We start from the raw sequence: 19,888 nt of genomic DNA on the forward strand, positions 1-19,888 counted from the left end.
ATCAGGGGAGGAGAAGGCTCGTGCAGACTTGGAGCTGAGGACTGAATATGTAATGAGCTCTCGGGTCTTTGAAGCTGCCCCACTTTGCTTAGGCCGCTGAGGCCCAGCTCAGACTCTGGGGCCTTCTTGGCTCTGTTCCATGCCCAAGCATACAATCTAAGGCTGATTGACCCTCAAAAGCTGTGCCAACTGCTTCTCTTGCATCTCTTTTCCTAAAACCCTGGATGCTTGTCATGCATCCTCATCCAATGTCACCATTCCCTGAAATCTTCACAAGGACTTTCAGAGGTGTCTTGTCCCTGAATGCCTGCCTCTGTATCACAGGGTTTGTGTTCTCACCCCTCCTGTCTACACCCATGCCAACGGCTTCTCCGTGGATCTTTCTCCATAAGCATCCCCACCCACCTGGTTAGGCTTGTGGCATCTTATCCCAATAGCTTGTTGCAAGTAGCTGGCATGTCTCTCCTCCCTTTGTCCACATGGGCTGGCTTCCTGGCTCTAGATCTGCTTCTTTCTGTGCACACCAAGAAGTTACCCAGATATTTGCCTTCCCACATCAGATGTCTACATCCCACCCAGCCTTGTGAGTTTGTGTGCTCAAATCATGACCATCTCAGTATCACTGGGGCTATAGTTCTGGCCTCAAAAGTAAATAGAAAAGGAGAGTGGGGTCTGCATGGACCATGTGACTTGGGCATTTCTGGCCATGGAGCAAGTGGTGGGAGCAATCAGCACACAACTTGCCTCGCAAGGCAGAATGGTCACCAGGGCAGGCCTGGTGGGGCACCTGGCCTAGCCAGCTCTCCTTTCATCAGACTCTGGGAGAAATGAGATCAGACATGTTCCAGAAAAACTGTGTAATCAAAAGACAGGAAAAATGACAGTCTTTGTCCAGCCCTCAACCATTTTCACACCTCAGCTCCATCATCAGAGAATGGACTCTTGCAAGGGCATTTTATTACTTAAACATATTTTTCACAGAGGTGATGCCAAGCAAAGAAAATCCTCTTTGAGTTATATGGCTTTTTCGTTCAGCACTACAGCGTCTTTCATCTCTAAGCAGTAAAATCAGGCAGTAATTCAAAGTTTAAGTTACTGTTTCATTTAAAAAATATCACTTTAATCTTGTTGCATTTGGTCAAAAGTCTGCTTTAGCATTTTTGGTCACCTTTATCTGTGGTTTCGTTTCTGTTGGCTCTTATGGACATACGCTGGCTTTATTCAGAAAGATATTTGGGGTTTATTTTCTAGAGCAAGTGAGAAAGGAGAGAGGAAGAAATTGGGCTGAAGTACGAAAGTAAAGCAGGCTGAATGGCTGGTGGTGGGTATCTTATGTCAGCCCAAGGTGAGATTTTAATGGCTTTTTTTGACCTTGGGAAGTGTCAGCTTTGGACAGAAATTGGTGGATACGCTTAGCTAGTATCTGTTTTTCCATTTTCAGAGTACACTGGGGGCAACTATGGATGGAATACTGCCTCTCTATCACTTTTTAAATCTGCTGTTATTCTTTGTCCATCTGCATTTCTTCTCCCTTATCTGTGAAGTCTCTGTAGGTAAGTGAGGAGAGGTGTCTTTAGGCAGAGGGTCTAAGAGAGGTCACTGCTTCAGAAACTAAGGCTCAGGAGCCTGCCCTCTACAGTGTGTTAGTTATGACAAAGAAACACAGACAACATGAGAAGGGCAGACCCCAGGCCTGGAACGGCCCTCAGAAGGCTGATCTGCAGAGATGCTCGGGTGCAGGAGATGCAGCCCCCCTGCTGAGTGATCAGAACAGAGCAGCTGGCTTCACCATTGTCTGAACTCTGAATGATAAAGTACCTATGAAGCCTGCACCCTTGGGAGTTCAGAATCAGTACAGAATTGGTTTGAAGTTGCAAAAGAGGCCATTACTGAGCTGCTTTGTAGCAGTTACAGATCTGATGTAGACCTCTGTTCACTCCGACCTTCCTTTTTATTAGTGACGTGGTCACCTCACCTGTGCCTTCTGGTGGCTGTGAAGTGTTCTCTCTGATATAGCTACTTAGATTTTCTGTAGTTTTCTTTACTCTTTTCACCAAGAAACTTGTTCCTTCTTGGTGACAGGTGTGGCAGGGCTTTGTGGGGCTTGCTTTCTATCTCATTCATTCATTCTTTTATTCAAGAAATAATTAAAGGACACCTACTGTGTGCTGGCTGTGTTCTGCATGCCTGGGGTGCATCTGGGAAGGAGAAAACCAGGATCTCCACCCCTTGCTTCAGTGAGATCATGGCAGGGGTCCTATAGAGACATCTGGGAGGGACACTGTAACTGAGCGTGCACTCCCTTGGTATAGTTCTCAGAGAATTCCCTACCATTTGTGTGCCTTGGCTTTGTTTGAAAGATAATGGTTCCTGCAGGTACCACGAGCGGACACAGAAGACCATTGTCAGCACAGTCCTCAACACTGAAAACACGTGACCTGAGCAAACATCAGAAAACATTTTGACTTGAGACTACATAATTAACCTCTCAAGAGCACAGACTTGAGAGTCACATAGTCTGGATTTGGACTCAGGCTTCGCAACTTAGCGCTGGCTTTCATTGGCCAAACGACATCTGTGAGCCTCCGTTTCTTCATGTGTAAGACAGGTGTTGTTATCATTTTTATCATATAGGGGCTGGGGTGAAAATTAAAGGAGAAAATATAGGTAAAACGTTTAGCACAATGCCAGGTTCATGATTAGTTATATTAAACCTTATATACATTATGAAGACTTAGAAGCCGTTTCTACCAGCACTGTGAAGAACAGAAATATACTTAGTGCTCGTATCTGTATTATGAAGAATCCATAGACATATGACACAAATATCCTGAAGTCTAGCAGCTAAATTATAATTGGGAAGAAAATATTAGAGGGTAAGAGGAAACCAGAAGAGCAGGCATGGGACTGTGTGTGGTTGAGTGGGGTGGGCTGGAAATGTCACTGGAGCCAGGGGGGCTCTGCGGGAGGAGGAGTGGTCAGGGTAGTGTCCAGAGGAGGACACGCCTGGATGGGGAAGGTTTGGGATGGGAAAGGAAAGAGGTATTCAGATGAGGGCAACATCAGAGTAAAGCAGGGACAGGGAGGAGGGAGAAGACACCTATTGAAGGATTGTTGCGTGTTGAAGAGTCAGGGCAGTGTTGTTGAAGAAGCAGCATCAGTACCAGATGGTGACCAGCATCAAAAGGGAGGACTTGAGCTTTGATCAGGGCTTGAGAGGGAAAGGTTAGTTTGAGATCTTTGGTACGACATTCCACTAAGTGGGGGGAATCAGATGGCTTGGTAGGAGAGACAGTCAGAGCTTTGCACCTGTTGGACTGTGACAGTCCAGATGCTACTCATGGAGCCAAGGAGTATCAAAGCCTGGAGATGGATAGTGAGAGATGACTTCATTTGGCCAAGTGCTTTGGAGATGACAACAGAGCTGTGTTGATTGCTCAGCAGGTGGTTAGATGGGTGGGGCTGTCCCTCCATCCTCCTGCCCATGCATCTATATAGCTGTCCAACATTTATTTAGTACATACTCTTTTTTAGATTCTTTTCTAGGCACTGGGGCTAACCAAGTGAATTAAAACCTAGTCTTCATGGAGTTCATAAGAGAGAGAGGCAAGAAAGCTGTCATTGAAGTACAGGGCAAAAGACAGAGTGTTAGAGGTGGGCAGGTGCTAGAAGTACTCAGGGATACCTACTGCAGGCTCTGGGGGGAACTGTAGACAAAGCAAAGCATCCAAGAGGAAGCCTCGAGGGACATGGCCAAGGAGACAGAGCGGGAGTGAGCATGGTCTGCAAGCTGGGTCACAGTAAGCATGTGTTTGGAGAGACATAAGAGATGTGGGTGGAGAGATATGTGGGGTACAGATCTCGGGGGACCTTTTCTGCTGGGCTAAAAATCTTTACTTTGGCCGGGCGCGGTGGCTCAAGCTTGTAATCCCAGCACTTTGGGAGGCCGAGGCGGGCAGATCACGAGGTCAGGAGATCGAGACCATCCTGGCTAACACGGTGAAACCCCGTCTCTACTAAAAAAAATACAAAAAACTAGCCAGGCGAGGTGGCGGGCGCCTGTAGTCCCAGCTACTCGGGAGGCTGAGGCAGGAGAATGGCATGAACCCGGGAGGCGGAGCTTGCAGTGAGCTGAGATCCTGCCACTGCACTCCAGCCTGGGCGGCAGAGAGAGACTCCATCTTAAAAAAAAAAAAAAAAAATCTTTACTTTTTGTCTGAGGATAGCAGGATACAAGGAATGATTGTAAGCTGGGGTAGGGTGTCACAAACACATTTGCATTTTACAGAGATCACTCTGGCGTGGAGAAGCTATTGGAGGAAGAGAAGAATGAATGTGGGCTTTGGGGGATGGAGGAAGGAGCAAAGATTAATTGTCTACCATGTGCCAGGAATGCTGCCAGGCAGGTGCCACCTCAACTTGCCCTCTACCTCCGGTGAACTCTGTCTGTGGAGTAAACTGCCCCAGCCAGTGGGGAACAGACAGCATGGAGAGGAGGCTTAGTGTGGGCTGGGTCCTCTCCAAGGAAACCAGGACAGCTGGAGAGACAGGCATCTCGAGGGCATTTATAGCTGCAGAGACATTTTCATTTTAAGCAGGTGCCAGCACCTCAGAACATCCTTTTCCTTTCTCCTAGCGCTGCCTGAGCCCACATATCCTGGCTGGGGGAGAGACCTGTGAACAAGGTCTCTGCTCCCACATTGCCTCTTGCACCTCCCAGGTCTCTCTGGGATGTTTTGTGCTTTTTTCTATACTTGAAGCATCTCTGTTCTTCTTGTATTCTTTCTTTTCTTCCATCGTCTCCTCTGCCATGCCTCCTCTACGACTTTCTTTTCTTGCTGCCTCCTCCTTACATTCTTATTTGTATTCTTTCCTTTCTTACCCTTTTTTCCTTCTCATCTGTAAAATGAAAGTGATAGTCTCCAACTTCCTAGAGTTTCTGGGAAGATGATGAATTTATTTCAGCAAGCTCTTCCTGTCCACTTTCGAGGTACAGCTTATCTGTGGCCTTGGGGTGTATGAGCATGGACAGCTCTCTCAAGGAACTTGTATCAGGTGGGAGTCAAAGGCCAGATCCTATGAACAGAACTGTCTTCTGAGGCCCTGGCTGGGCCACTCTGGACTGCTTGGGAGAGCTCTGATGATCACACTTGACAGTTAATCTGTTAGCTAGGAATAGCTGCAGGCCTTTACACCTCCAGGAGAGGCTAAGTCTGGCTGCTGTCAGCTTCTGGAACACAGAAGGTGGCCACATCACCTGATTCAGGTCTATGAGCTGATCAGCTTCATTTCTGTAAGTTGGATTAGCTAATTGCAACATGTTAAAGTGGCTTTGAATAACGTCACTATCACTAGGGACAAGTCACAGTTGACAAGCAAGGGTTGTATTTGGCTGACTCCATTTCTTCCCTGCAGGTCAGCACCATACAGCCGCCAGCAGGGCACCTCCTGTTCTCTCTCCCTTTCCCCAGCTCTCTCATAATTTCTCCCTCCTTTCTGTCTTCCTAGGATGCCTGTAAAGGCTTTGCCAAACCCCTCACTGTTGTAGAAGTCTGTGAGTCATTACACATAGCACTGGACTAGGGAGAAGTGAAGGGGTTGGATTAAAAATTAAATCTGCGGGGGCCGGGTGCGGTGGCTCATGCCTATAATCCCAGCACTTTGGGAGGCCGAGGCGGGTGGATCATGAGGTCAGGAGATCAAGACCATCCTGGCTAACACACAGTGAAACCCTGTCTCTACTAAAAATACAAAAAAATTAGCCAGGCATGGTGGCGGGCACCTGTAGTCCCAGTTACTCGGGAGGCTGAGGCAGGTGTATGGCATGAACCCGGGAGGCGGAGCTTGCAGTGAGCTGAGATCATGCCACTGCACTCCAGCCTGGGCGATAGAGCGAAACTCTGTCTCAAAAAAAAAAAAAAAAAAAATTAAAATCTGTTACTTATTCACCTTGTGTCCCCAAGGCAGTCATTTACTTTCTCTAGTTTCAGTTTCTTAATCTATAGAATGAATGTATTAACACCTGCTCTCACATAGGGTTACATAAGGTATATCCCATAAATAAACAAAAAATGTATTAGACACAGATGGTCCCTGACTTACAATGGCTTAACTGAAAATGGTATGACTTTAGGATGGTGCAAAGGAGATACAAATTTAGTAGAAACTGTACTTTGGCTACCCTTCAACATTTTTTTTTTTTTTTTTTTTTTTTTTTTTACTTTCAGTGCAGTATTCAATCAATTACATGAGCTGTCCTACCTTTTATTATTAAATAGGCTTTATCTTAGATAATTTTGCCCCACAGTAGGCTAATGCGAGTGTTCTGAGTACACTGAAGGTAGGCTAAGCTAAGCTATGATGTTTGGTAGGTTAGACGTATTAAATGCACTTTCAGTTTTTGACAGTTTTACCTTAAGATGGGTTTATTGAGATGTAACCCCATAGTAAGTTGAGGGGCACCTGTACTTGTGATATGCTAGGCTCTAGTCAAAGATACCTATTTCCTTCAAGAAGTAGATATATGTAAACAGATAAGCACTGTCCAGTGGTGAGTGCAATGAGAGAATTGTCCTGGGGCACAGAGGCAGGAGCCTGAGAAAAGCTTTCCTGGAGGAAAGGCACCGCAGCCCAGCTGGGAAGAGGGGAGGGCTGCAGCTGGCCCGACTGTGGGCCTTCACTGAGAGCCCTTCGGGTCTGGGCTCTCTGCTGCATCCAGGCCTTGCCTGGTGAGGCTGTGCATGGTCCCACCTCTCTGATGTACACCAGGCTGTCCTCCCTCTATGGGGTCAGCCATCTCCTAGAGAGGATGACAGGCCCAGGAACTTCAAGTCCTTCTTCATCTGCACTATTCTCCAAAATCCCAGATAAGTAAAAAATCCCACAGAAATTTAAAATGTCAAAATAGTGTCCAGTCCTAAGAAAATCCAAGGCAGAGGAGAAAACAGGGAAAAGGCCCAGAAGTAAGAACAGTGGAGGTGAGCCAAGGCAGCTCCTCTTGCGTGTAGCTGGGGAACTTAAAGCAGGGACCAAGAGCCTGCCGGGGGTGGGCCTGCACATGCAGGGCAGGGCAGGGCTGCACTCCTCTCCATTGTGCCGGTCACTCTTGGATGTGTTGCCTGGAGGATGGCAAGACTCTCCACTGGTTTGGTTACACAGTTTAGAGAAACTTTATTTAGGCTTGCCTCTAAAACCAAGCCTGTGACAATCTGTACATGAACTGGACTGAAACTTACCTCCTTACTCACTGGAAAAGGGTTCGCTAAATCACTGACAAGATAAACAAGGTGAGAAAATGAGCAAAGCTAATTGCTGATATCAATCAAGAGAATTTTGTGCTTTAGGAAAACCTCAATCACTTGTTCCTTTAACAAATCCTTACTGAAGGTCAGCTCTTTGCCAGGTGTAAGCCAGCCTGGATACAGCGGGAAACAGGATCCAGTCCCTGCCCCGAGAGCCGCCCTCTAGCGGGAGCTGCAGGAGGGACAGTAATTGCAACAGCTGAGAGTGGCAAGCCACTGACGAGGGAGGAGTTTAGGGAGAGAAAAGAGGAGTGGTTTCTGGGAAGAGTTCTCCTAGCACCACTGGGCAAAGCAAGTTAAATTTTCTTCCCCTGTCTATTAGTTTAATAATTATTCAATGTACAGAGCATTTAAAGAATAATGCAATGAATACTATATACCCATCATTAAGATTTGACAGTTGTTGCAGTGGCTCACTTCTGTAATCCCAGCATTTTGGGAGGAATGAGGCGGGCAGATCCATTGAGGTTGGGAGTTTGAGACCAGCCCGGCCAACATGGTGAAACCCGTCTCTACTAAAAATACAAAAATTAGCCGGGCGTGATGGCGGGTGCCTGTAATCCCAGCTACTAGGGAGGCTGAGGCAGGAGAATCACTTGAACCTGGGAGGCGGAGGTTGCAGTGAGTCGAAATCATGTCACTGCACTCCAGCCTGGGCAACAAGAGAGAAACTCAGTCTCGAAACACAAGCAAAACAAAAATATTTGGCAGTTGTTAGTATTTTGGCACATTCGTGTACTCTTGCTTTCTGTATATACATACACACTTTCCCCTGAACTAGTTAGGATTTGCAGCATTGTGACACCTCACCCCTAAGAAAAGGGGCATTCTCTTATATAACCACCTTAACCTTAGTAGGTATTATTATACCTATAAGAACATTCCATAATATCACCTAGCATATAGTTCACATTAACATCACAGAAATTATTCCCAAAATGTTTGTATAATAATGTGTCTTGTATAATTATTAGTCAAGGTTCAATTAACTTTTGCTCATTTCATTTGTTTCTGATTTTTAATTTATTTTAATTAGAAATGATTACTCTAGTATGATAATCCACTCGCCCCAGGTTTGTTTTGTTTGCTTTTAGAGTTCAGACTGTTATAAAATGTCCTCAATTTTGGATTTGTCTGTTTCCTAATGCATAGACTTGGGTTCAACCTTTTTAATATCAGTGCCTCACAGGTGCTACTGTGTACTTTCGTTTGTTGCATATTAGGAGGCACATGCCAGCCCGTCCCACTGCCAGTGGTATTAGCTTGGACCCTTGGTCCCTTTGTTAAGGGGTGACTGCCATTTGTTTCATTGAAAGTGTGCATTTTCTTCTTTGTATAATAATAGCAATGCTGTAAGGAGACATTTTGAGACTGTGAATGTTTCATTCTCTAATAACTTTCACCCAAAATTTTTAGCAAACATTAAATGGTCCTTTTCTGACTCAATTAATTACATGAGGAGTTTCAAAATGGTGACTTTCTAACTCTAGCCTTTCTTTTACATTTTGTAGCTGCTATTCTCTTGTAAAAAAAAAAAAAAAAGCATTTTCCTCTTTTATATTTTTAGCAGCTTGGTCTTAAAGAAGTTTAAGGCTCTGATGTATTTGGAAGTCTTAACTCATAGAAGTGTGTGTGTACCACACAGAGGGAAAGAGAGAGTGAGAGAATGCAAGACTGTGCCCTGGGCCACACACAGGCCAACCATCAGTTCCGCTGAGATGGTCCTTTCCACTCTCCTCATCCCTCTCCAGCTTCCTCACTGTTTCTCAAGTGTAGTCAGAATCTTCTACCCTGGGCCTTTGTGTTTCCTTTTTCCCAGACCCTCCTTCCCCAGAGAGCTGCATGGCTCACTTTATTCTGTTCTCTGCTCAGATGTTGTCTTTCCAGAAGATTTACTGATCACACCATGCAATACACCATTCCCTCTCCTTTATTCCGTCTCTTTCTCTCTTTTGTTTAATTCCTTGACTCTCACCAATGCCTGCCATGTGAACTTCATGGAAACAGGCCTTTGTCCCACTGGTTCTACACCTAGACCAGGGTCTGGCCCATAGTAGATGCTCAGTGAATATGTGTTAAATGCAGAAAGGAACACATGTATTTATGGATGTTCAATAAGGTTCTAAATGAGACCAAAGACCTTCCCTTGTTTCTGTGCATAGCTTCTTCCAGATGACCACTGAGCCACTCAAGCCCTGTGCAGAAATGGGTGGTTATTCTCCCGTCAGCCGGGAACAGCATGTTGGCATCTGACTGGTGCAGTCAGCAGTCGCTCACTTCCCGCCCAATTATTAAAGCCGGCAAAGCCTCAGGATTGCTCCCCCCACCTACTGTGACATGATTTTGGGCAAATAAAAACAAATCAGAATTCATCAACTGTGAACAAAATTGTCAACTGTGAACTGTCAACAGTCTGGCTTGAAAAATGGATGATAGGTTGATGAAATACAGTGGAGAAAGCAATTTGAATAAAATGTTAAAAATAATACCCAAAGCATGCGAGGCAGAGCAGAGTGTGGTGTGGTAGAGAAATGTACTTGGTTGAGACCTATGTGAGCAATGAACCAGAAAGAGGTTGTTAGCTGTGCTTTACAAATCATAGAAGAGAAAGATTTACTGGCCATTTGCAGGAAAACATTCACTCATTCCAACCAATGTATTAGCGTGTTATGCAAAATGGAAGGAAAGATTGGTTGGAAAATCTCCTAGCACATTTATTTTTAAGTAGGTCAACATTTTGAATGTATCTGCCCGTTCATGTCATCATTGGCTCTCACTGCTTCTTCTCTCTGCAGTGATAAGGGCAGGCATTTCTGTTTCAGCGGTCGAGGGTCTAGAATCCCCAGGGGTTTGTATTTATAATAATATTTTGTGTTTATATGAGCATAGGTTCTAGTATCATGTTTAAAAGTCCTTAACTTATTTCCTAGTTTTTCAACTCTCCTCCTTTAGAGAGTTAAGAGTTAATTATTTATTTGACTGCTTCGTCATAAAATCAATATAAAGGTTTGAATTTTTAATAGTTCCTCTTCTCTGGGCATGCGTCACAACTGATACAATTTGGCCAAGTTCTTTAGGTCCAACTGCTCATATCCTGAGGCTGCTGTTTCATAGTTTTTGTTTTGTTTCTTTCCAGCAGAGCTGAGCCATCTTGGCACAAAGATCTGTGCTTTATAAACCTAAGACAAAGTGTCTTCATTCCTTAGAGTCTCTCTCTTTTTAAAAAATCTGGATGGAAAGTATATTAATTTGTTAGTGCTACTGTAACAAAGTGCCAGAAACTGGGTGCTTAAAAAACTGAGATTTATAGTCTTTACATAGAGTCCTCTGCGTGAAGCTGGAATGGTGATCAGGTTTTGGCTTCTGTATCTGTTCTTCCCTAGAAAGAACCTGGGAGAAGGGAGGAGGGAAGATGAGGAAAGTGATAGGAAGGGTAACTTCAAGGGTGAGAATTAGAGAAGTGCTGTGGGAAGAGAACATCTGTGGGAGGCCGTGGGCTTGGGAGCAGAGCTTCACACTCTCAACCCTGCATGGAGGGCTCTCCCCACACTCGCTGGGCTTGCTCATGGAGTTTTCTGGGAGGTGTGGTTCTAGTTTGGTTGTCACCTCCATAGGAGCCTATAAACATTGTTTTATATTTTATCATAAAGTCTTTGATACATAAAAATGTATATATTATTTATAGAAGTTGTCAAGCTTAGTAACAGAACAAAAGCCTCAGAATCTAATGCTTACTTTATAAAATAAAATGTGATCAATGTTTGTGATGCTTCCTTTGGGCTCCTCTCTGACCAATCCTGCTGCCTCCTCTGGGGAGGTGACCCCTATCTTCATGGTATTTGTCATGGTCCCCTCCCCTGCCAGGTTTTAAGGGAGCTTTTACCACATGTATATGTATCTCTAAATAGCCTGTTTTGAGCTTTATAAAAAATGGAATTATGGCTGGATATGGTGGCTCTTGCCTGTAATTGTAGCATTTCAGGAGGCTGGGGTGGGAGGATGGCTTGAGCCCAGGAGTTTGAGACCAGCCTGGGCAATATAGTGAGACCCCATCTCTACAAAACATTAAAAAAAATAGCTAAGCATGATGGCACATGCCTGTAGTCCTAGCTATTCATGAGGCTGAGGCAGGAGGATTGCTTGAGCTCAGGAGTTCAAGACTGCAGTGAGCTATGATTATGCCTCTGCACTCTAGCCAGGGTGACAGAGTGAGACCCTGTCTCCTAAAAAAAAAAAAAAAAAAAAAAAAAAAAGAAAGAAAGAAATTATGCAGCCTTTTGGGCTTCATTGAAATGCCACATATTGTCCTGAAAGGTAAAAACAAACAAACAAAAAACCAGATCTGTGCCCTTGAACTTGGATTTTCACTGATGCAGATAAGAGACAAGTACTATTTTCTCTGGTGGTGTCTTTCTGTAGCTAGGGAGGAGACTGGGCTGCCTGCAGAGATGGCCACCAGGGCTGGACAAGAGAGGGGATGCTGCAGGCCAGCTGAGAAAGTGGAGTTCCAGGAATTACAGTCCACAGGGCCCGCAGTCATGGCGAGGCCACCCAGAGAGGCTCATACTCCAGTGATAGGCTGGGGTGAGCAGGGAGGCTGAGGGTCAGAGTACTGAATGTGGAGCTCAAAGAGGCGTCTCAGGGTGTAGACATGGGTAAAGGATGGTTTAGGATGAATGTGTCAAGTACTGAGCTCCAGCACTTCCTTCCTTGTGCAGGCAGATTGGTAAGCACCCAGGGATTGGAACAGAGGTCCAGAGCAGCAAAGTGAATTGTGGTTCCCTTCTTTCTGCCTTTGTCATTCAGCAGCTGTTTATTGAACACCTACTCTATGCCAGGGCTCTGTGTATGTCATATCATGCCTAGGATAAAACAGTAACTAAAACCTTTTCTTGCTGTTAAGGCCTTCATGGTCTAGTAGGAAGAAAGTCATTCTGTTGTTCAGAGTTTTCTAAGTTATACTGTAATAACAAATAATCCCCAAACATCATTGACTTATTATGATAAACCCTATTTCCGTGTTCACATTGTGTGTTAGCTGTGGCTCTGTTCAGAACACTTCAGCTCTGTTTCATGTTCTCTGCCTTCTGGGTCTTGGGCAAAAGGGAGCAGCCCTTATCTGGCACATCATTTTCATGGTAGAGAAGAGCAAGAGAGGTAGTGAAACCAGTGATTCTTGACATGTCTGCTCAAACCTGGCTTGCATCCCTCCTACTAACCACCACTGGTTAGAGTGAGCATGCAGCTAGAGCTGGTGGGAAAGTTGACCCTCCTACGGGGAGGTGCTGCTGCAAGACACAGGGCCTGCAGCAGAAGTGTGGATCCCTCTCTCAGAGAGAGCAGAGAATGGGGTGGAGAGGGGGAATCTCACAGTCTGTCACAGATACAATCAGGCAGTAATAGCAATAGCATGATAAGGCTTTATGATAAATAAAGGTAATAATTTTGACTTTATAAAATAAATGGACACATAAAAATATATTTTCCCCCCTAAATTAGCTTTAAGGATTCTGTTAATGAGCCGGAGAACCACTAGTCTGAAACAGAGGATTGTTCCAGAGAACTAGCCTAGAAGAGGCGGAGGAGGCAGCAGGCCAGTCATGGCAGCTGTGTCCAGCCGTGGGCACGTGCACACACGCTGTGCTGAGTGAAAGGAAGCTCCTCATGCTAGTGACCTGCCTGCTGCCTTCCCAGCATTCCACTCAGCTCACCTTCAGTCCACGTGCTGTCTGTAGGCACACCCCATACCTGAGGGCCTCTTTTGCACGCCATCCCTACAGAGACATATGTCCTGCCTCACCTCAGAGTCACATCCACATGGCTTTACAAGGACACACTCTTCTTTGCTTCATCAGCTCAGTTGATGTGTGAGATGTGGGCAATGACTTGTTTTTGTATAGCCCCCTCAACGCCTGCTGCCATGCTGGGCACATACTAGGCACTGAACACATATGCACAAGAGGGAGTTTTGTGTCAAGAGGAAGCCAGCACTCTGTAGGTTTGCTCTGTTGCCCTCTCCCTGAACAGGCAGCCAGCGACTATATGGGTGATCATTGGAGTGACACAGGAGTGACTTCAGTACATTTAGAACCAGGTTTAAAGTACTCTTTCCCTCCGTTTCTAATCGGTATAGGGACTGAATAGCTTGTCCTCTCACAATGAGCCAGTATTTATCTGCACTCATGTGTGTGGCTTTGCAAATGCTAGTGGACTTTTTTCAAAGGTATGCATTTGTGTTTTCCAAGGGCACGGACTGTATCTCCTCTTTTCTTTCATTTAAAAGATTCCCCATGGCACCTGATAAGAGCTGCACGCACAGTGGGTGCTCGTTAAATTTCACCTATCTCTTTTTCCTTTGAACCTCCACCAGATACGCATGTGGTCCTTGGCCCGTGGGTCTTTGCAGAGGACCGATTACACACCGGCCTTGATCTTGAGAAATTTACAGACAAAAAAGGAGTAAACTCTCAGACAACACAGATCCAGGCCAATAGCAAAGTTGCATAATTAGCCACACACAGTTCAGTATGGGATGTCTGTATTCTGAAGCCCCATCTACACAGTGTTGTGGAATGCATTAAGTGCTTGGCCCTGAGCTTTGTGATCTTTTGCAAGTTATTCAACCTGAGTCTCAATTTCTTCTTCCATAATGTAGGAATAATAAAAATGCTGACAATTGTTGCGGTCTTTTGCACCTACTAATAACATTCCTGTCTCCTGCCTGTGTTCTGAGAATTCATTGAGACTTAAGAGTAAAGAGCTGATAGAAAAATGACTAAAATATTACCATTGCTACTGATAAAGGGTTGACAAGATAATGTGGATTATGGGCTTCTAATATTTAATCCTAGAATTAGGTAACCATTTCCACGGAGTCACAAGCTAGTTAGACCACAGGCATCCTCTGATGGGGCAAGACCCATGGAAACTTAGGTTTTGGACAATGGAAGCAAGAGCATTCACTCCTTGTTGGTCCCAAGGGGAAGGGCTGAGCCTCAGATTACCATACAGACTTACTAAAGGGATTGTTCCTCTTCCCTCTCGGGAAGAGCATGTGAGCAGGCTGAGAGGGACCGGGAGTGGTATTCCAGCAGTGCTGCCTCCACACGGGAGGAGTGTGGACAAGATGCCTCAAAGTAAATGGAGGGGGTTCCTGGACCACATAGGACTCTACTGATGTTAAGTTTCATATTAATAATTTTATTTTCGAAATAGTGACAGTAGGGTTTACCATCATTAAAGGAAGTCTTCTAGGGCTTCCACAGTGTTTTTAGTAGTTATCCTCTGCATTTGGTAAAATATAAAAGGCCATTTCTTATTCAGTATTCTGTAATTGAGACCTCTACTTGAGGCGGACCTCTCCCTGCTTTGTCTGCTTTTGTGAAGCAAAGGGCACTGAAAGGAGGTGGAGTAGGGGGTCTGTTGTGGCTGCATTCTTAAGACCTGTTGTGTCTCTCTTTTGCAGTGCAAGTTGGAGTTCCATGCTTGTTCTACTGGCAAAAGCCTCACCACCCTCTGTGACGGGCCCTGTCCGTGTCTCCCAGAGCCTGAGCCACCAAAGCACAAGGCAGAAAGGAGTGGTGAGTGGGGGTCTCCTCCAGAACATTCCTGGGCGGGAATGGGGGCGTCACGGAGGGTTGATGTGGCCGAGCTCTGTCCTAGGCACCAGGAACAAACTGGAGAAATGAGCAGACAGGACAAGTAAGTACTCCAGATTTAGGGACCCTAAACTGACTTGCCTTCAACTACCATTACAAAGAAGAACAAGAGCCTATGAAAATAATCCTGTTAGACCAGGATATCCACTAGGTTCTTTCAGAGGTCATAATCGCTTATGGCGTGGGAGGAGTATGTTTTTCAGCATCTAAGACCAGGACCGGCCCTGGGGTACATCTTGGTCTTTCTTGAACTCGAATCTTTCGAATCCTTTGAACTTCTCAAGGCCAAATATCAAAACAGAGACTGCAGAGATGTCACCACAGTGGAGAGAGTTCTCTCCTAAAGTATTTCCTTATTAATATATTCTGCTTGTAAGGCAGCACAGAGCCAGGGGACAGATGAAAGAGAATACCTCCCTAGGGGTAGCTGCTTCTCTTCCATGGCTGAGAGGGGCAGGAAAGGTTGGGCTCATTTGGATGTTTTCATGATGGAGAAAGTCATGTTGTCCCACTGGTCTCAGCCTCTTTTTGAGCCTTCCTTGGTAAGACCGAAGATAGACGTTTGAATTTGCCTTCTGTGGAATTGGGCTTTCTCAGCTATAACTGATTTCTCTCTGTGTGTGTGTGTGTGCGTGTGTGTGTGTATGCTTATGTTTTAAAATCTAGGAGTGATTTGTAATGGAGTGCAATGAGTGTGGTGTGAGTGTTTATCTATTTGACTCTTTGTAAGCCATGTTGTCTTTTCCAGGGCAAATAGATGATGAAGATTTCAAATCTAAATGTGATCATGGTGACTTCAGGAATATTGTGTTTAAAGGCTCTTTAGGAGGTTTAAGTCAGGATGTGGAAGGATGCTGTAAACCATGAAACACTGTGATGATAAATAATCTCCAGTGATTATTCTTGATTTCTAAAAAGCTAATCTTATTGCGGTTAGGCCTGATTCACTTAGTTATAAATGCAGTAATAAAAGTTAACTGATATACATAAGCCTCTTTGTAGTCTGGTCAGAAAATCTAAAGCCATGTGGTGTTAAGCAACTACATAGCCCAGAAAATTAACTTCTGTTAGAGATTTCTTAAAAATCTTAGGAAATTTCAGAAACCTCTCTTACTCTATGTATATTATTTATTGCTTTTATTCTGAGGCTAGGAAACCAAACTAAGAAAGTCATTGCCAGCCAGGTGTGGTGGCTCACACCTGTAATCCCAGCACTTTGGGAGACCGAGGTGGGTGGATAACTGGAGGTCAGGAGTTCAAGGCCAACCTGGCCAAAATGATGAAACCCCGTCTCTACCAAAAATATAAAAATCAGCCAGGCATGGTGACTGGCGCCTGTAGTCCCAGCTACTCAGGGGGCTGAGGCAGGAGAATCGCTTGAACTCGGGAGGTGGAGGTTGCAGTGAGTCAAGATCACGTCACTGTACTTTAACCTGGGCAACAGAACGAGACTCCATCTCAAAAATAAATAAATAAATAAATAAAAGAATGCCATTGCCACTGTTTTGCCTGTAACATCTATAAATGGGGGTGAATGCATCTCTCCTTAAAAGAGATGGCCTCCAAGTCTGCCATTATAAGGTAACAGTCCAAGTTTCTGGGAAGGCCTCATGATTTTGCAAATAAAGAACAACCCTTGTTTCTTAATGATGTGCTTCATATGTAAGCAGATGAGATTGACACTCCAGGTGTGGCCTTGACTGTGCCATCCATTTGTTCAATTATTTATGTGTAAAACTGTGAACAGATTCTTACTGAATCTATACAAGTAACCCCATTGCCATTAAAAGTAAAGAGACTCAGACAAAGTTATTCCTGAATTCTGAAAGGTCAGTGAGCACAAGATTACCATTTAAAAATCTTTCATTTCAAAATGCTTACAAAAGCACAGACTACTAAGTTAATAATGAGAGAAAGATCAGGAAAAAACAGTAAAAACTACATGATATCAGAAAATAAAACATTAAAAATAATACCAACAATATTACAAAACAACTGAAATTCTATTTCCTCATCAGTTCCTTCAGTCCAATATAATTATTTTTGCTCCACCAGATATTGGGTCAACAGTTTGCTTTTATGAACACCCTTTGGAAGTTGTCTAAGAAATATAACCTCAGAAGCCTGCACCAATGAGTCTGTTACTTGAAGTGTCAGTAGTTCAAACTTGGTACGATTCTTTCCATGAGGTTCTAAGACTGTCCTTCCTTGTTAAAGATCTCATTTCTAGGCTCTGACTTAGAGCCGAGTTTTCATGTAAGCATGAGGGGAAGCAGAAGCTACCTGTTGGTGGTAGTTAATTTATGACAGTACCAACAGTATCCTAATGCAGGAGGAAATAATCACCTATTAGGGTAGAATGTTTAACTATCTAATACGGATTTATTTATTTATTTTTTTTTGAGATGAAATCTTGCTCTGTCACCCATGCTGGAGTGCAGTGGTGTGATCTCGGGTCACTGCAACCTCTGCATCCAAGGTTCAAGCGATTCTCCTCCCTCAGCTTCCCAAGTAGCTGGGATTGCAGGTGCCCACCATGACGCCCAGCTAATTTTTTATATTTTTAGTAGAGATGAGGTTTCATCATGTTGGCCAGGCTGGTCTTGAACTCCTGACCTCATGTGGTCTGCCCTCCTCGGCCTCCCAAAGTGCTGGGATTACAGGTGTGAGCTACGAGGCCTGGCCAAACTATCTAATATGGATTTGACAGTGTTTTCCTATTGGTTAAGAACACATTCGGGGGAGTGAAGGCATTGATAAATTCCCAGAGTCATTCTGTGAAATGAAACACTTAAGTAATAATGCCTTACCTGGACAAAATTGAGCAAGGGGAGGCTGACCTTTTCCTTTGATTTGACACCTCTTTCCATGCAGCTCTCACAATAATTTGTGACAGTCAACAGGGCTGACCTGAGGTGGTGGCAGTTCAAATGAAGAGGAGGGCATGAGTACAAGGGAGAGATCAGAGGTGAAATAAAAGGCAACTTTCAGTTGGCAACTTAGCTGTGGAGAGAGGGAGGAAGAGGAGGTGAGCATACAGTCTTCCTCCCCTTACCTGTCAGCAGCCTCTTCCAGAAGCTCCAGGCAGTGGGCGTGGTGTCCACAGGCAGTCCTGGCCTCTGAGTCACATTATGGCTCTCGACCGTGGGAGGAGCTGTCTTATTTCTGTGCCTATTGCAGAAATGAGAGTTTACAGTCTTATAAATGCAGGTCCATAAAAACTGTGGCAATACACACACGCGCACGTGCGTGCACACACACGCACACACACACACAAACTGTTGTGTTGATATTTTATTTTCAACTTTACCTCTATTTTGAACCTCATTTCTGAGGTGAAACCTTTATAAAGCCACCCCCAGGTCAGTTCTGTTAATGCAGGGCTGTACCTGAATTCCAGGAAGTAGAGGTGGGCTGAGGGCTTATGAGCAGCAGTGTGGGTGGGAGGCTTTTCCTGGTGTTTTCTCTTTCTTTGGGATCCATCCACTTAGATGGAGTTCTTAACATCTTCAGTTAGGCCAGTGGTGTTCATTCTCACTGTGTCTGCCGAGAGACCTGTGCACCTTGTCCACTAAGGTCATGGTGAATCCTCTTTCTTCTCTGTTAAACTCCTCTGGTTTTACTGGCCCTCTCAGCTGCTTCTTGGCCCTATTCAGGGGCACAGAAAACTTGAGGAGGCCCTTCTGTGGTTTTCTGGCATCAAGAAAGACTGTGGTAAGGTTGCTGCCTCAAGCCTTCTCTTCATGGATCTGTTTCGTTAGACCAAGATATGCACTAGGTTCTTTTAGAGGTGACTGGCAACCATTTCTACTCAATGCCGAGCTCAGTTTTATGAGGCTTGCCTTAAATTGGCTTTCAAGCTGGTATCCAAACACAGGTCCTCTTTACTGCCAGGGTTTCCCACCTGTCTCAGGTTTCAGAATCACCTCTTCTCAGCCTAGGGTCCAGAACTGGGTGAGAGATGGGGAGAATTATGGAGAGCAGAATCCGACACTCACCTGCATGATCTTTTCCTTCTCAGAGGTTTACTTCTTGTAGCCCCACTTTGGTGAACACTGGATGTCAGCATGGAGGATGTATGAGGCTGGTCTAACTCACTCTCTTCCAATCTCCTAGTGTGCTCTGCTTCTCTGCCTCTTCCAGCCTTTGGTCTTTTGAGTTATAACATATCCAGCTCTGGCAAATCAGAAGTCTCTTGTCTCACCTTTAAGTTTCATATGTTTTTTTTTTTTTTTTTCCAGAAGTCAAAGCCAAGTGGATGATTTTTTTTTTGGTTCTCTTTGTTTATCTGGCATCTCTCCTTTGGCATGTCCCCTGAAGAGATGGTGGAAGGTGGTACCATCCTTTAAAATTTCTGAATATTTCCTACAACACCTCTAAATTACTTCCTGACATGGGCAGGTGACTTCATTGCCTTATCTCTCTCCTCTCCATAAAGTCAGTCCAGCCTCAAGAGTATGAAGCAATGGTTATCCACAAAAACAAAAAATAAACAAAGGAAAACACAGTTTAAAAGAGGGAGATGAAATTGAAATCTCTGTGTTGAGCCTGGGGTTCTGTGCATTTTTTCTGAGTCTTTTCAGGAAAGGTCTCTCCCAGTTTCTCTTGGTATTTTTTAGGACCCAACTGTCAGCCCGATGAGCAAAGTCACTTTTTAGCTCTGACCTGAATTCTTCAGCTCCAGGGCATTGCTGATGCTTTTTCTTCAGTACTCAGTGAAAACCAAGAGGAAAGTATGAGGTGCTGTCTTTATTATTATTATTATTGTTGTTATCATTATTATTTATAATGCTTGAAAATCTGAAGAGGAAATAGAGGTCTCTCAAAAGTGGAGGCTTTAAGGTAGATTTTTCAGCTAGCCCATACTCCACCTCTTCTGAACCTGGACATCTGCTCGCCTTGCCCCACTTCCCTTGTTTCAGGGACATA

At 44.6% G+C, this 19,888-nt stretch overlaps 1 protein-coding gene across 1 annotated transcript in view; it reads left to right on the forward strand.

The window, feature by feature from the left end:
- Positions 1-19,888, forward strand: part of SPOCK1 (SPARC (osteonectin), cwcv and kazal like domains proteoglycan 1) — a 616,468-nt gene that overhangs the window by 515,700 nt on the left and 80,880 nt on the right. The window contains exon 7 of the mRNA XM_050795625.1: positions 14,767-14,881. Within this exon, the coding sequence (XP_050651582.1) occupies positions 14,767-14,881 (115 nt within the window). The remainder of the gene's footprint in view (positions 1-14,766; positions 14,882-19,888) is intronic.

The sequence above is a fragment of the Macaca thibetana genome, chromosome 6 (assembly GCF_024542745.1).
Source record: "Macaca thibetana thibetana isolate TM-01 chromosome 6, ASM2454274v1, whole genome shotgun sequence".
NCBI classification, from domain to species: Eukaryota; Metazoa; Chordata; class Mammalia; order Primates; family Cercopithecidae; genus Macaca; species Macaca thibetana.